The following is a 16,360-nucleotide window of genomic DNA, read 5'->3' on the forward strand; positions in this document are numbered from 1 at the left end:
CTGAAATGTGCTACAGTATTACACTTTGAATTTATATGTAAAGGTCATATTAGCAACCATATTTGCTTAATATAAGGTGCAGTATTAACACTGATTATTGACATTAATATTTACTTAAAGTTGCAATTCTGCTACTTTGGTAGCTATCAGTTTGGGAAAAAAACCCCTTGGATTATTCTAGAATAAAAAATATGGTACTGGAAATCTGAAAGGTAAATATACTGTTGCTCTCATGTTAATTTGTTAGGTCCTTCAAATCCTTGTTTAGTAATTGTAAGGACAGTTTGGGGCCCCAGCTCCTGTTAATTTAACTGACTGCAGAATTCCTTTTGACAAGTGCCATTTAGCCCTGTGGGCCTTGTTGTTTGCTGGGTTAAAATTAACTGGAGTTTCCAGCACCAGCAGCGCAGTGTGTCCTCTCAGGTGCTTGGGTTTCTTCTTTCTGTGGGCACGCTGGGGCTTTTGCCGATTTCCCTGCTCGTCCTTTGCTGCATTGCAGCTTTTTAGCAGTGGGGACATCAAACCCTGTTTTGGGGTGGCTTGTTAGAGGTGTACCAGAGAAGGTTTGGTCCTGGTCCCCATCTGTAAGTTGTTCCCTCTGCTCTTACCCTCTCTTGTGGGTGATTCAGACTCTTGTGTCTTTGGTGATGCCTGGAATGATTGCCTGAGTCTGCTTTTCTTTCTTCTATAAGAAAAAACTTCCAAAACGTCTAAATACTGGCTGTATCTGTGACAGAGTGTGTTTTGGGGGGGCTCAGGCAGGGAAAAGTGTCTTGCCTGGGTTTGTGGTGTCGTAGGTGAGCAGGAGGTCCAGTACCAAGTGGCAGAGCGTAGAGCGTCTTTGGCTGCTGGCATATTGCTTCCTTTATTTCTGGTATAGCTATATCCATTCAAAAGTGTTCTGGATACAGAGATACTAGTCCTCATCTGTAGCTTTGGGATCAGGAAATCGTTTGTTTCTGAGTTGCTGTCATTGAGTTTTGTCCTGGTGAGGCCCTCTAATCTTATTTTAAAAAAATAATTTAAAAAAAATGTAATTGTCCTGTGTAAGATGACCACCTGACATAAATTAGCTGCATGTTGCTTGAGGGGTCAGAAAACCCACAGTGAATACATTTGATGCAGAGTTGCCAAGAAGCTCTGCTGTGTGGGAGGTTGAGTTTTGAAAGTGGCCATTGACCTAGAGCGAGATTGGTTTGCGTTGCTGCAGTCTGCAGAAGGTAAGAGCAGAAAGCATTCTGTGTTTGCTCTTGTCCTTTCTAAAATAGGCAGTGGGTCTCTGCTATTGCAACTTGGAAAGGCCTCTGTAACCTTGGCATGTATGAGACCAAGGGTTTTTATTCAGGAGATTGAAAATAAGATTTGAGGTCTGACCTAGAGTGACTGTGTAATGAGGAATACAACTGGCTCTCCCTTTATCGCATGTTTTTCAGAGCAAAGGTGAAAATTGGTTAAGAGGGCTTTTGAGAGACCGAATTGACTTCGGCCTCAGCGAAACAATCGGGTGGGTTTACTCCAGTTTCTTGGTGTGGCTCATCGTTAGCGTGCGGGGTGAATCTGCTTTGGGGCATGAGCTTCCACCGTGCAGACAGGAAATTATTTATGAGTCAGTGAAGTGGTTGTAAGCTGAAGTGTGTTATAGTGACATACATTCATATATTAGTGTGCGTAGAAATTACTCTTCTTGAATGAGATTCTCATTAATTTTGGTGAGATTTACATAATTCCTGAGTGCATACACAGCATTTAATGTGAAGGGGAGGAATGTTCTTGTGCAATGAAATTGCTTTGTAACTCTCGTTCAGTAGCAGTGTTGCTGATGTATGGAGCCTTAATTTTGTTAAGTAGGCTTCAAAAGCAAGCTTACTGGTTTTCTGCCTTATCAGAAAGGAGGAGTACTCTTGACAAGATGGTAGGGAGGTCTGTTCTTGGTGGTTGGCGAGGACGTGCACTTTGCAGTTTGCTTCGCGGAGGTGGCGTGCCTGGCAGAGCCTGGAATGGGGGTGCGACTGGGGGGTGCTGCTGGCTGAGAGCAGGAGTGAGGTTTTGTTGTATCACTTCTGAAGCAACTGAGACTACAGTTGACCTCTCTTCCTGTGATTCCTGATGTTTCTCGAGATCACCTCTTCCTCCAAGGAACCACGTTGTCATGTCGTATCGAGATGTCAGGGCATCGCTTCCTTGTGCAGCCGATTTATCTTGGCGTTGTCTTCTGGATTTCTTTCAAAACTCTGGTTCAGTGGTGAACCAGATTTTATAGTAATCAAATCTCATTGATGTTAGCGCTCATCTGTGAAGAAGTTCTTTCTCTGTGAACCTCCTTGTTTCTAGTGTTTACACCATTGTGACTCTGCTCTACGTGTCTGTGTTTGTTATAGGTGATAGCTAACAAGAATAGATCCCGATGAGGTGGTAGATTGTCCATGTAATTTAATTACCACTTCAGACTATTGCCTGCCTTTTGGAATACTCAGGTATAGGAAGTTGTAACTTTAAGTTCTGCTGTTTCAGAAGCCGTTTGTTCTTCTTTCAAAGGGAAATGAAGGAGCCCTGTGATATTTCTGCGTACCGTATAGGAAAATGAGGTGAAGAGGTGTTGCTATTTAATATTATAGAAGTAGGGAAATGAGAACCTTTTGGGTATAGTCTTTGACAATTGAATAATAAACTAGTCTGTATTACAAACAAATAGATACAATGATCAGTGTAGCTAGAGGAACTACGTGACTGAAAGAAGGGGCCTCAGAATTGGTGATTATATATAGTTTGAGCATACAGTACCTGAAAGTCAGGCATGAAGACCTGGTTTAGAAAATGTTTTTGTCCATAATTGTTAGGATTGATGAAACAAAGATGAGTAGGGGTATGACTTAAATATTTGTAATGAATAATTACTTCCATTACCTCTGATAGCAGATAGAGAAGCCAATATTACTTTCTTTGCTTTTGATAGTCACTGGGGCAAAGTGCATTTGGGAAGGAGATGGAGGCAGCCCGTTTCCACTGTGTATCATTTAGCAGGGGAGGCTAGGATGGCAATTTGCAAACTAAGATGAGTATGAAGGACAGCTTCCTTCAGACCCTTAAGAGAGGAGTGAAAATAATAGCACTCTGTTAGGTGTGCAGTTAAACCAACCAGGTAGGACACAATTGGAGTGCACTTTGCTTTCATGGTTATCCTGCTTTTTGCCCTTTACCACTCTTCTTATCTTGGTCTCTGTATCCCCTCTGTAGTAATCAATGATCATGGAAACGTAGAGAAACGGTCAACACTGAGGAGAGCTATGTATGCTTACTGGACTATAGCTCTTGGAGAAAGAGGAGTTGCTGAATTGTGGTTTCTGGTGGAGGAGCATGAACTTGTGTTGAAGGCTTTGACTGTGTTGGAGATGATGTTGTTTTCAGTTACACCAGCTCTAGCTTCTCCACCAAGAACTCGGGCCAGTGTGGAAGCATGGCTTCATGCATGGCTGTAAATCCCATATTTGTGCTGCTTTAATTGGTTTAACAAGATGATAACACGTTTTTCTACTCAAGACAAATGCTTGAACAATACATCTGTGAAAATGTTCTTGCATCTCCTGTGAACAAATAAAATATATGATTGTAGCATTTGAAAAAATGTTTGGTGGAGTAAGGATGGCCTTGTAATGTGCTGAAGTACCATAAAGAACGGTGGGAGAGGGACCGAGAAGTAGAGTTTGTTCTTGTTCAGACACTGCCTGCATGTTCTTCATGGGGCTTTCACCAGGGGTGCTAGCGCAGCTGAAACTGAGGGGAGCTCAGCTTGGCGGCAGGGAGTTGATACGACCAAAACAAAATACAAATGTCTCTGAATATCTTTTTGATTTGTGCTAGGGATGTAATGATTATATATTTCTAGGAGCTTTGTTTTGAGGTTCCCATAGCACAGGATCCACCTTTGGGAGTTTATTTGTTTTGGTGAAGTCGGGGGACATGCGTGAGAGCAGCCTCTGTTTCTCCACTAGCACTTTCCACAGCGCTGCACGGCCTGGATCACTGCCATTGCGGCTGCATCTGTGGTTTGCTGGGACATCGCTTTAGTAGCGAGAGTCATGAACATCACCTACTGAATCTCTTTATATAGCTTCTCTGTTCCTCAGATGTCTCATCGAAATAATAATTTGCTACTGTTCAGCTTTGTGGCTTAACGTGTCTGGAGGTTTTAGCACTTTCCATGAGTTCAGCTTGAAATGCTTCATGGAAGAATTTGGTCTTATTAACTTCTGTCTCATGTGAGGCAAGCGAGATGCCTTAGCTGGCGTCAGTGATGGAAGTGGCAGTAAAGGAAAGCCTTTGGTGTTGCCTGGTGCTGCAGTTTCTGGAAGGTGGAGTCCTGTTTTCACTCTGTGGTTGATGTGATAAGTGTCGCCGTAGAAGGTGGCAAGACTTAAAATAACTTTGAACTGAGCTGTAGAACTAAGAGGACACCTTATTTTTAAACTGTGATTCTGAGTGACTGGCCATTGAGGATTTGCGAATTACATAAATACGTATTAGATAATTTAATCTTTCACAAATTAGTATTGTCACAGAATAGTAGGAGAATTCAGACTGCCAGGACTTCTGGAGGTTACCTGTGGTGTTTTCCCTACATGTCATATTCTTGGACGAGATCTATTGAATCTTGTCTTAAAATAGAAATATAGCGTAATCACAAAAAATCTTGACTTGGTTCTGCTGGAAATAGTGGCTGGGCATCAGAAGTCAAGGTTAAGGTCAGTGAACAAGGGATAACTACGCTGGTGCATTAGCTTCTAAACCAAGTTTTGGGTTTTTGTCCTATAAATCACCTGCCAGGTATTACTGGGCTCCTTCCCTTGGCCTAGAGCAGGCTGCATCCAAATTTCCTGCTGTGTCTTCACCGGTGACACAACTAAATGCTGTGTGTGAAAAAGAGCCCATGAAGGACTGCAGTGACTACAGTGTGTGGATTACTCAGAAGTCTTTTACAAACTATTACCCCTGCTCTAGCAGAAAGGTGTATCAGATCTGTTGAGTTGCAGTGATTATGTAAACATTGAGTAGGAGGCGTGTAGTATTTATTGCTCATGTGCCATCGTGTTTGTGGCTGTTGCAATAAGCGCTGCTTTGATACAGGTGTGTTATCTGAGGAGGGCAATAATTTAGTCTGAATCCCAGCACGTGGTTGAACTTCTGTGCTTTGTCCTCAAGTCCATAGTTGGGTTTTTTTTTCTTTGCTCCTGCCCATATGCTCAACGGCTGATCTGTAAGGACTTGCCTGGATGAGATTTGGGAATGAAAATCAGAAGTGTTTTCTTGCATTTTCAATGTATCTGACTTACTTAGCTAACAGTTTTAAATTGCAGCTTTTTTTTATGTTCTAATTGAATCAATCTTCATCAAATTGTGATCCGAAGCAGAAAATGGCTCAGCTCCCCAAGTAAATGTATAGCTACAGGTCTTCCAGGTGAGCAAGGCCAGCGTCACCTCCCAGGGCCGTCCCCTTGCTCCCGCAGCCCCTGGGCTCTGCCCTGCCCAAATCTGGAAGGACCCTTTGCCATTGCCCATGCCTTGCCTGCCTTGCCTTAGCTGGCAAGTCTTGGGGCCACCAGCGTAGCCCTGGAGCTGTGTGGCTGCTGTGCGACATGATAGCAACCTCTTGGGAGGAGGAAAAGGCCATACCCCATCAGGGGCTTGCTTAAGGTGTTTTGCACCCCAGTTTGTGCTTCTGGATTTCCACTTTGAGATGTTGTGGTTGGTACAGAAACTGAAATTGGCAACTGATCCTAAAGCATCCCTCGCTCTCCTTTCTTCATCCCCTGCCCCCCATTTCAAATGGTGTTATTTAATTTTATTTGCCTTTTTTTTCTACCACTGTGTTTTCCTCTTTCATATCAGTGTAACTTGAATATAAATCTGCCTATTTTATAAAAGAGCCTTTACTTGATTTTCATCTGAAAGGAAGAGATGCTGACTTGCTGACTTATGCATTGACTCCCTGGTTCGAAATCCTGCAGCTCACTGTGAAACATTAGTCTCTGCAATACGATTAGCAAAGGCAGTTGTGCTAGACTTTGTGTGTCGTAAAAGTAATTGCTGGTTTTGTCTTTTCTGTGTGTGTATAAATCTAACACTCTAAACATAGTAGCTTCTGGGAGTCTTAAAGGTAAGACATGTTTTGGGCTCAATAACCTTGTTATATGCTGTAATATATAACGTAGCTCTTGGTCTGTATCAGAAAAATTGTATGCACTATGATTATCATTAAAAAAACCCCACAAATACAAGCATTTCCTTATGTATTTATTTTTCTTACCCATCTATAAATAGGTGCGTTCCATGGATGAACTGAATCATGATTTTCAAGCGCTTGCTCTGGAAGGACGGGCTATGGGAGAGGTAAGTGAAAGGCCTATAGACAAAAATCTGGTTATTTTGGGGGGAGGAGGAAAATAACAGTTTTTGAGGCTGCTGGAGTGATTCTGAACTTGAGAGTTCTCCATTATGACTGTGAAGCTTGTGTGTGTGTGTGAGTGTGTGCTTTAACAAAATAAAAACCTGTCAGGCTGGAATACATCTTAGTAGGAGGAACAGCTAAGCCCTCCACCTGTTGTATCATCAAACAGTAAAATGGTGGTTGTAAAAGAACAGTTAGAAATATGTCTTGTGACAAGTGTTACAATACTTGTAGCGTGTTTATTTTGGGATCCAGTGATCTCAGACCCCATAATATTGTGGGTTTAGTTGTCTGTCATTGTCTGCTGCCCTGTTTCCACTCCTGGTCACCTTTTGGCTCTTGTAATAAAGCACAGGACTGTGTTTAACGTTTAAAGTAGCTGGGCAACGTAATCAAGGGCTGCAGAAGTGTGAAGTGCTTCAGACAGGTCAAAGGACTGAGCAAGAAGTTGTCAGATAACGGGCCCTTCAGGTCTAACTTGACAGAAACCCAGTGAGAGTTATTTTAATCGAACGCCGCAGTAAGAGGGTGGCAGGTTTGGGGTAGATGGCCATTGGTTTTCTTTGAAAAGAGAGAACTTACGTGTTGGCTTGAAAGAATAACAAGTTACTGTAGTTGGCTGTGTTAGGTTCCTGAAAGTTGGATGTAAACGCTTCTTTTCCTTGCCTTGTTCCCTTTTCCTTTATAGTCAGTCCATTTAGAGGCTTCTGGAAGAACAGAGATGAGAAAATTATGTCTTGTAGAAGGATATTAATGTATAGCAGGTCAGCTTGATGCTGTTGTTTTTGGAGGGCCTTCGTTTTTGCGTTCCTGTCTGTCAAGTTCAGACTAGTTTATTTTCTCCACCTTTTAGTCCGTCCTATCTCTGTTACCTAGTTTATGAGCCAGGTTAAAAAAAAATGTCCCTAGAACCCAAAAATTACTGTTTTGGAGAAAACAGCAAACCAGAACTGTGGTGGGATTCCTAAGAAGGTGCCCTCTCTCCTTCCTTCCTTCTCTGGAAGATCATAATACTGAGTTGTATTTTAATTTGTCAGTACTTTGTTTCTCTAAGTTAATTTGGCAGTTCCCTGTTTCTCTAGGTTATATTAACATACATTGAGACTATTGACTAAGAGTAGATGAAAATGATTTACAAAGGAGAAAACATGATATTAAAAAGTCTGTCTAAAGCGGCTGAAAAGCAGCTGATGTGCCTCCATATGAAGCATGCCGGTGGAATGGCGGGGGTGTGAATGTTCTGTGAATACTATTTTTTAACACCTCACTTGGGCAAGACCTTCATTTTCAGATATAGAGTGTGCAGGCTCTTTGAAAGCCTGTTAAGAGCGTCACGTTAGCTTAAATGCCTGAAGACATTCCTAAACATGCTGATTTTTACCAACTCTACTTAGCCATTTCTTGAGAGAAGTGGATTTGGGTTTGGTTTTTGGAGTGTGTGAGGTTTTCCTTCCCACGATGACTCACCTTGTAACTGTGATGCCAAAGGTTTTGGAGATGGCATCCTTTTGTCACTGGGCTTTTCCACATACTGGAACATGCATGTTTTTCCAGGAAAGGTGACACTTCACCCTTCTCTTTAAGCTAAGACACTGTTTCATGTTTCTCTTGGGGTTTTTCTCCCTCAGTCCCACAACTTCCTTTCTTTATCCATTGAATTTTCTCTGTATTTCCCCAAGGTATTCCAACATAGATCCAGCTGGCTGATTTAAGGAGCTATGTAAACCGAGATCCTCACGGGATATACGTATTGGCTTTCAAGACCGTGTTCTTCAGCTAGAGACTTTGATTTTCTGCAGCATGCCGTATCTGTTGTTTAGATGCCTTAGCAAGGCACTGATGGTTTCCTCCCCTGCTCCTGGAACGTGAAGGAAACTCATGGAGAAAGTCAGTGTACTAAGAACAAATTTAAGTCTGAAATAAATGAGGAAAAGAGCAAATTCGATTTGTATTTCTTGATCTTGTGTCTTCTGAGCCTTACCTGCAGGAAGTGTCAATAATCTCATACTTTGAGTTGACAGGGAGAAACCTGGAGGAGAAAGATGAGGAAAAGACTGTTTACACGTTTAGTGTATCTATTTATCTTCTCGTTTTCTCGCTTCTTGGTAAGCAACATCATCATAATTTTAGTGATTTAAGGAGTTTGTGCCTCTGAAGACATCAGAGCTTTTCTTAAAGCTTGCTGTCAAACAATTAAATCTCTTATCTGCATTTTGACAGCAGGATAGATAATAATTGGTGATGAACAGATATTCTAATCTGGGAACATTAAGAATAGTTTAAAAAACCCCGTAACTTTCATCTGCCTTGTGGCTGTTTCCATCTTCAAAATCCCACCTTCTGCAAGCAGCCTTGTACCCCCCTAAATTCCTGTGTGAGGGGAAGTGCAACGCTTTCTCAGGTGTGAGATTGAAAGGAAGAGCCACAGAAACCCTTCTGCTCCGCTCTACAATGGAAGGGATGTGGGTGGTTGATAGTGAATGTGGTGGATAATGGTGAAGGTAGCCTTGTAGAAGGGGCATCTGTTCTCTGCCCCTTTTTTAGCACCTTGGCCAGGTTGGTAGCTGTAACGAAGGAAGTCATCTTGGAGCCTTACTACAAGCCATGTAAGAGCAATGAAATCTTCACTAGTTTTGTATCCAGCTCCCCTTCTCAGAAGATATTGAACTGGGAGGCAATAAAAAGCCACGGTGTGTAGCAATTGGTGAAGGAAGAGAGTGATGCTTCAGAAGTTGCACACAGGGGCCAGTCGGTTTAGCTGCTTTAGAGCACAGAGCAGAACATGTGTCTGTGCTCTTGTGCTGTCTTCTGAGGTCTTGGATCCCACAGCAGTGATACTTACCTGAGGCTTAACGTGAACTATGCAAGTTCTCTTTCTTGTCCAGCCTTCAAGACGGGAGAGCTGGATATATCTGCTTTTCTTCGCTTAAATCCCTCTTACCTGTAGCTTTGCAATATTGAATATTCATGCAATGTCTTTTTGGGGATAGTGGACAGCGCAGAGAGACTGCGCGGTGCTGTTTGTCGTCAGGGCATTAAGTGCATTTTGAACTGTGGCAACATTCTTGATTTGGTAGTAGGTTATCTGTGAGATAAGCCCGTGTCCAGAATAAAAGAGCAGCTGGGTGAGTAGCAGGCTGTAACTTAATCTGGGAGGGTGGGAGGAGGATGGGAACAGAAAGGTATTAGGCAACTGGCAGGTACTTAGCTTCAAAAAATGGAAGGAATTGAACCAAAAATTTTGAAGTATGAATATTGGGGTAACAGTGAATCTCACCCTACACTTGAAAAGAAATGCTGGTAAGAAATATTTTCCATTTCATGTGATGAGCATCTAATTATTGCTCTCTGCTGCTGGCCTCTGCAGGTCTTAGTGCTGGAATATAGTGTTGGTCTGACTCTGGCCGTACAGTGAAATTGCTGCAACCCGTGTGGCTCACTGTAGCAGAGCTCTTAACCATCCCAGGCTGAAGTGTCTGTGTGTATGTCCCCTGGATGCAAATGGACAGATAAACCCCAGCCTCTCCAGGGACCAGCGCTTTTTGTTGAGCAGAGTGGTGGTGACACTGGGCCTAGGCATTCCTGTATCTGGTTAAAAAAAAACAACCAACAAACCAATTTAAAAAAAAACACCTAAAAAACCCCCACATGACTCTGCTTTCCCTGGTAATGATGCCTTTACTGTGTTCTCATAAATTTATGATTCATTAGCAGCTGGGCTAAGGGAGTATTGACAGTTTTGAATAATGTTTCTGTTCAGGTTTGGGTTTGTTTTTTTTCCTCCTTCAATTTATCCAGTGCTAGCAGCATTAGAAATGGGAGGATTGAAGCTGTGTTTGCAAAGCGTGATGGGGCCCCAAGAGCTACACTGGCATGGCAGGATGGCTCAGTGCAGGGGCTGAGAGCACCAGAACCGAGGCAAGAGCTAAGCAAGAGCGCACAGGGGACGGTTAGGCAGCCATGGAGGCAGTGAAATGCAGTTAGACAGCTTAAAGCTAGCCATCCTGGCACGATGGAGTTTGTTTCTTTTTTTTTTTTTTAACATTCCTCACTATATTTCCAGTCATACAATCCTGTTCCATTTTTTTTGGTGTGCTGTCAGACCCTCCCGTGAGCCGGTTTAACTCCCTGAGCCAGCAGCCGGCTGCCCGTTTTTTGGGACAGAAGACCAAAACCTGTTCTTGCGGTGGCACTCCAGCTGGGATTGCTGCTTGTGTGCTCAGCCTCCCTATCTTGTTTGGTTTTACATGGCAACATTTTTTTTAGGGTAGATAACATCTTAGTGTTTGTAAACCTGCCGTGCTGCCCTGATGTGACTTGTAAATACACGCTCTGCCTTCTACCTGTTGCTGCAGATAAACTGACTTCTCCAACTGCACAGATGGCTTCTTTTATCTTAATATTTGCCTTGTCTGATGGGGATCAGTTTACTTAATTTGTCTAATTCGTAATCCCATCTCAGTGGGATCTATATGCGCAGGCTCTGTACTTGCTGGTTGTAGAATTGCTTTTGTTGATGTGTAAGTCTTCCTCTCCCCTCCTCCCCGCTCTGCTAAATTGAATATTGGCCTAACTCTGTAAGTCCTCTGTAAGAGGGCTTAGAAGGATTATTTTCACACTAGATAGGGTCAATTTTAATAAAAACTGTGGAACAAATAAACTAGTCTACTTCTAAACTACCGCATGTTCCTTTTTATTTTCCGATGTGAAGAACTGGACGATACTCACTTAAAATTATTTATTTATTTTTTTCCCGTTGCACCTGACAACTTTCCCTGAGGAAAAATGTGTTGTCTTGGCGGCCTGTTGCATAATTCAGTACAGATGATTGCTGCTTGCTAAACCTCTAGTTTTGGTTGGACCGGTGCTTGACAGAACAAGGACCCCCGTTGCCATCTGTTAATACTGTCTTTTGGGTTTTCCCCTCCCCAATATCTGTAAATACACCCGGAATCTGTATGTAAAATAAACATTTATATTTTGTTTCTTTCTGTTTATGGTACAGAGCTTCCGGTTGGAAACTTTTATGCTTCGGGGGGGGGAAGATGAAATTATAGGGGACAGAGTTGGAGTTGTTTGTGCAGTAAGGGGTGTGTGTGCACAAGATAGTATTAGAATTTTTGCTAATCCTTGTCTGTGATTCACTGCAAAACCGTCAGAAGGTGTTGGGGTGCAGTTCTTCAGGATCTTGTTGGTAAGTGGATGTGTGTTCACCCTTAAGAAAGGGGGAGAGGGTCGGTGAAGCAATAAAGGGCTAAACTAGTGTCAAGTGGCACACCAGGCAGAGGAAATGGTCTTGCTACCTTTTGTGGCAGTGATCCAGATTGTAGGGTCAGGAAAATGGAAATATTTAGTTAAAGGAACAAGCAGAATACAAATAAAAGCTTGTTCTGTATATTCCACTTCATAAGACAGCTTGTTGCTGTGGTTTGTAAACTCATATGAAGTGTTCGTTTTCCTTATCTTTCAGTCAGGAGTGTGCGCCTGGTTTATGAAGCTATACGTGAAGTGTGTCTGAACCTGGTGCCTCGCATGGGTGGATGTCCCTTTCCACATCTTTAGTGTGTGATTCTGTTATAACTGAGATTTGAAAGTGTTTCATGAGACGCAACCACCTGTGCTGGCAATACTGGTTTAAGGTTCTTGCATCAGCCATGGAGTGCTTGTGGGTGTGTTGCAAACTTCTCCCCTTACCTCCTGCAACCCTCTCGGCAGCCACATTTGCCGGCTGCTTTTTGCAAGGCCTCTGAGTAATTCGCAACGTGGACCTGCAGAAGATCGTTCTTTCTAAAGAGGGATTTTGAGGGGCGCACATGCTCTGACCTGGGACACGCTGGGGGAGATCCTTTCGCCTGGTGTTGCTGCTGAAGAGAAAGCGTTGCCAAAACGTGGCCTTGCTCTGATGAATTCTGCTGGTTTGGAAATGGCTTGTGAATTTTAAAGTGGTGGAAATGAGAAATCTCATTTTGTTGCCACTGTTGATATTTCATGAGAAAGCAAGTACCTCAAAGTATTAAAACCAAGAAGGGAGGTTGAACTTAGTTACATCTAGCAGACTTCCTCAGGAGAAGTAACTACTGAACCTTTACGCTTGTTTGCTTCAGAGTTTAGGATTGCTTTACGAATGTTGAGATTACCTATTGCTGTGACTGTACTTACCAGGCAGTTGCTGACCTCCCTGTTCCCCTTTTTTGTGCAGGTTTAGAGATGCGGATTTCCTCTTAGGTTTCTCTTAGACTTTTTTTTTTTACTTAAGTTCCATTTTGCCTTTTTACCTTTAAAGTAGAAACAAATTTCCTAAGTTTAGAATTCACTGTTTCATTCCTGTGTATATCAGAAAAACTTATTAACAGTTTGGAAACTCAAGAGCTTATGAAAGGAATTTAATTTTCTTGTAAACTAGAAATTGCTCTTTCCTCAAGAAGAAAATACTCTCTTCTGCTCACTTCTGTCTCCTTTCTGCAAGCCCATGCCCCTTCTTATCCATTCCTTGGGGTGTGACTGCAGAACAGAGTGTCCTCCTACACTGCCAGGTATTGTCGAAGGAAATGAGAAGTGTTTGGTTGCAGGTAAAATTTTGTTTAATTGGTCCGTATCACTTTATTCCGCAGAATTCCTTGAAATGGAATGAGGAGGAGAGTAGTTATTTTTGCTGGGGTGGCAGCAGCAGGAGTGAAAAAGCTGTGTTTGAATAAATATGGGAATGACAGAAGCTTAAAAAAAAACGGTAACACACGATGTGTGTTTATGTTTGTAAATACTAGAGAGCACTGACTTGGCTTTCACCTCCTTAACGTCACCATGGTGCAGATGGAGGAACAGGTTAGTCTCTGTTTTGAAATGAGTTTTGCTGATGGGAGTCGCTTGTCCTTACAGTTGTCTTGAGTTATTTTTGGATTACGTAAAATGGGAGCGCGGTGCAAGTTTCCCTGCTTTTATCGTTTAGTTGAGAGAATCACAAGCAGTCCTACGCTGTGTTTACGATGCTATGATAACTCCTAAAGTCACCAACGCGCTTCTAAAAAGTGAGTGACCTGCCGAGATCTGATGATGTTTCTTGAAGAAGGAGCAGCTGGGGAAAGCCCTGTACTACTACTCAGTAGTTTGAGAGTTAAAAGAACAAGTTGAGTCTTGTTCTCCCAGTAGGAAGAAGATAATAAAAACCCAGAGGTAGCTTAGCACTTGGATTAAAATGCTTTCTTCAAGGTTTTAACCTTTTTGAGAGGGTTGGGTGGAAATGTCTTGCTGCTGGAAAAGATTGAAACTAGAATGGGATACTTTGTAGAGAAAATAGGCAATTAAATGGTCTTGCATAGACAGACTGTGCAAGATATGGAGTCTGTAGGCATGGATGGCGTGCCAAATACTGAAGAGCTGGGGAAAACAAAAGTTTAGCGTTTCTGTACTGAAAAGTTCTGATGCTCAAAGCCAGTGTCATGAACAAATATTTGACTGTAGAGAAAGGAAGCTTTTTTTCTTCTTTGCACTAAAAGGAGACCTCTTAGACACAAGGAAGAAACTCATTACAAGGGTGGTGAGGCCCTGGCACTGGCTGCCCAGAGAAGCTGTGGATGCCCCATCCCTGGAAGTGTTCAAGGCCAGGTTGGATGGGGCTTTGGGCAACCTGAAAGATGCTGAAAAGATGTCTGTGCTCATTGCAGTGAGAGTGGGTTAGATGGCCTTTGAAGGTCCCTTCCAACTCAAAGCATTCTGTGATTCTAGACTCTGCATCTGTAATGAATGCTGCGAAGCAGGGTGGGTACAAGTCCTGCTGACACTTTTTGTACAGCTATTTCTTCTGCCCTAGGGGCAGCCCAGGTCCTGGAGTCTGTATGTCCAGGTAAGGTTGATGTGTACGTACCTTTGAAGGACTTTGGGGTACACTGTGTTGTGCTTAGACGTAGGACGTGAATGAGCTCATCTCATCCTTAGTTTGAAAACTAATCTGAAGACTTTTGCTTTTGAATTAGTAGGAGGAAGTCTTGCTAGTGGGAAGAGGAGGTTAGGGTGGGGAATTAGTTATACAAGTGTGTACTTTCAGTAAAAGAAAAACTGCAGTTGAATTGAGCAACATTCAATCAGTAAAGAAGTTTTGTTTAGCACTGTGGCAGCAAACAGTGTGCACACACACATACACAGGTGTGGTGTCTTCAGCCTTGCAGGAGGATCTCAGCTGGTTCAGAAGGGGCAACCTCTGTGCTGGAGCTCCTGGTGTGCCTGGCGCAAGACGAGTGTTACCAGCACATGTCATCCTAAAATTTGCCCTGTTATGTGTTAGTTTGAGATGTTGATGCAGCCTCTGTAGGTGAGGATTGCTTTGGTTTCCATTCCCGTGTGCTCGTATAGACAATATGCAGATGTATGCATAAATGTTTCAGTTCAGCTGGAAAATGCCCCTGCGCCAGCTCTTGCTCCGGGCGCACAGTCGGCAGCAGCAGCAGCGAGCCGAGGAGCTGGGAGCGTGTGGTTACTGCCGTACAACTTGCGCGGCTGGGTACAGCTTGAGGTTTGACCAAGAGCCCCTGAAGCAGCAGTGCTGTTGCTCCGAGGTCTGCTCAGAAGCCAAGCCTGCCCTCCATCTTGTGTCTGTACAAGGTTTTTTTCCAAAGGGACTGCAGTTATTTATTTTCCCCTTGTAGATGACTGCCGTGTTTTAAGTCGTGGATTGATCTTATTCTCTACTGATCTTGGCACAAAAGCGGGCTTACTTGTAGTTAACAGCAACTTTGGGTGTTGGTTAAATAGCTGAATGTAATTACTCTCTTATCTATGGTGTTTCATTTTGGGTTTTCTTATTAATTTATAGAATTTGAAAGGAATTCTACTTTTCAGGTGTGAGGTAAAATTGATGTTGCTTTCATTATAATACTTGTCTTCTCTGTAATCTGTCCAGTTACCCAAATCTGAACCTCAGGTTTAATCTCATATGTACAGACCTGCTTCACGATACGTTTCTGAGTAACCAGATCTTCCGTAAGTTAAAAAGTAAATGGTGACCATAACTTTTTTGATTGTCTGTCTTAAACCAGAGGGTACTGCAAGCTGGAAGCTCTTAATCATTTAGACTTGCTTCATCTTCATCCAGTAGTTTATTTACTCTGTTATGCTGTAGCCTTAAATTTGCACGTCCGCTGATAGAGTTATCAACACTTCTAATATACAGGAGACAAGGATTAATCTGATAATTCTTGTTTGCTCTATGGTAGTTTCAAACAGATGCAAGTACTTGTTAATCTTCTACTTCCTTTAGTTTTATTCCAACTTCAGCAGGCAAGGCTCATTTATTTTGTTAATTTGCTATGAATGTACTGTTGTTTCCTGTCTGAATTGCATACGTCTCATTCAGCCAGAAGATTTAATTTGAAGATTGTATGCTTGACATCTGAGGCACTTAAGCAGGGCTCAAAATTCCCCTTGCCATATGTAGATGCCACGCGGCAGGTATTTCCTCAGTGAAGCTGGTATTTTCAAAATACATCTGCGAAATAGGGCACGCTGTTCTTTCTGCCATCTTCTGAACTTCAGAACAATCTTCCTTGGATTCGTTCAAGCCAAGGATGGCTTTCTGTCTAATTCTCAGTAAGTGCGTAACCTTCTTCGTTTCATCCGGTAGGAACACCACACGCGTGGCAGGTGCGGTGGCCCAGAACTGCTCACTCTTATTAGTGTTTATAAATAACCTTCATAGCGTGGAGAGTCCTCAGCAGTCATTAAATAAGCAAGAAGCGAGAGCTCTTGGTACCTCTTGAGCTATTCTCTCCCTGCCAGCATCAGAACCTCACTATCTGAAGGCAACAGTTTGTGCTGGAAATGCTGGGTAGTTCTGGAGGTATCCTCGCAGCTCAGGTGGAAGTCGTGATAATTTTCTGATCAGAACAGGTCTTTTTCTGCTACTGTTTTTCTTGCGAGTAGCTCTCA

At 42.7% G+C, this 16,360-nt stretch overlaps 1 protein-coding gene across 16 annotated transcripts in view; it reads left to right on the top strand.

Annotated features, from left to right (window-relative positions):
* The window catches only part of PUM1 (pumilio RNA binding family member 1), a 76,360-nt gene that overhangs the window by 13,228 nt on the left and 46,772 nt on the right, over positions 1-16,360 (top strand). For all 16 annotated transcript variants that reach the window (XM_075774128.1, XM_075774130.1, XM_075774131.1 and 13 more), the window contains one exon: positions 6,316-6,384. In XM_075774128.1, the coding sequence (XP_075630243.1) occupies positions 6,316-6,384 (69 nt within the window). The remainder of the gene's footprint in view (positions 1-6,315; positions 6,385-16,360) is intronic.

The sequence above is a fragment of the Balearica regulorum genome, chromosome 22 (genome assembly GCF_011004875.1).
Source record: "Balearica regulorum gibbericeps isolate bBalReg1 chromosome 22, bBalReg1.pri, whole genome shotgun sequence".
NCBI lineage: Eukaryota > Metazoa > Chordata > Aves > Gruiformes > Gruidae > Balearica > Balearica regulorum.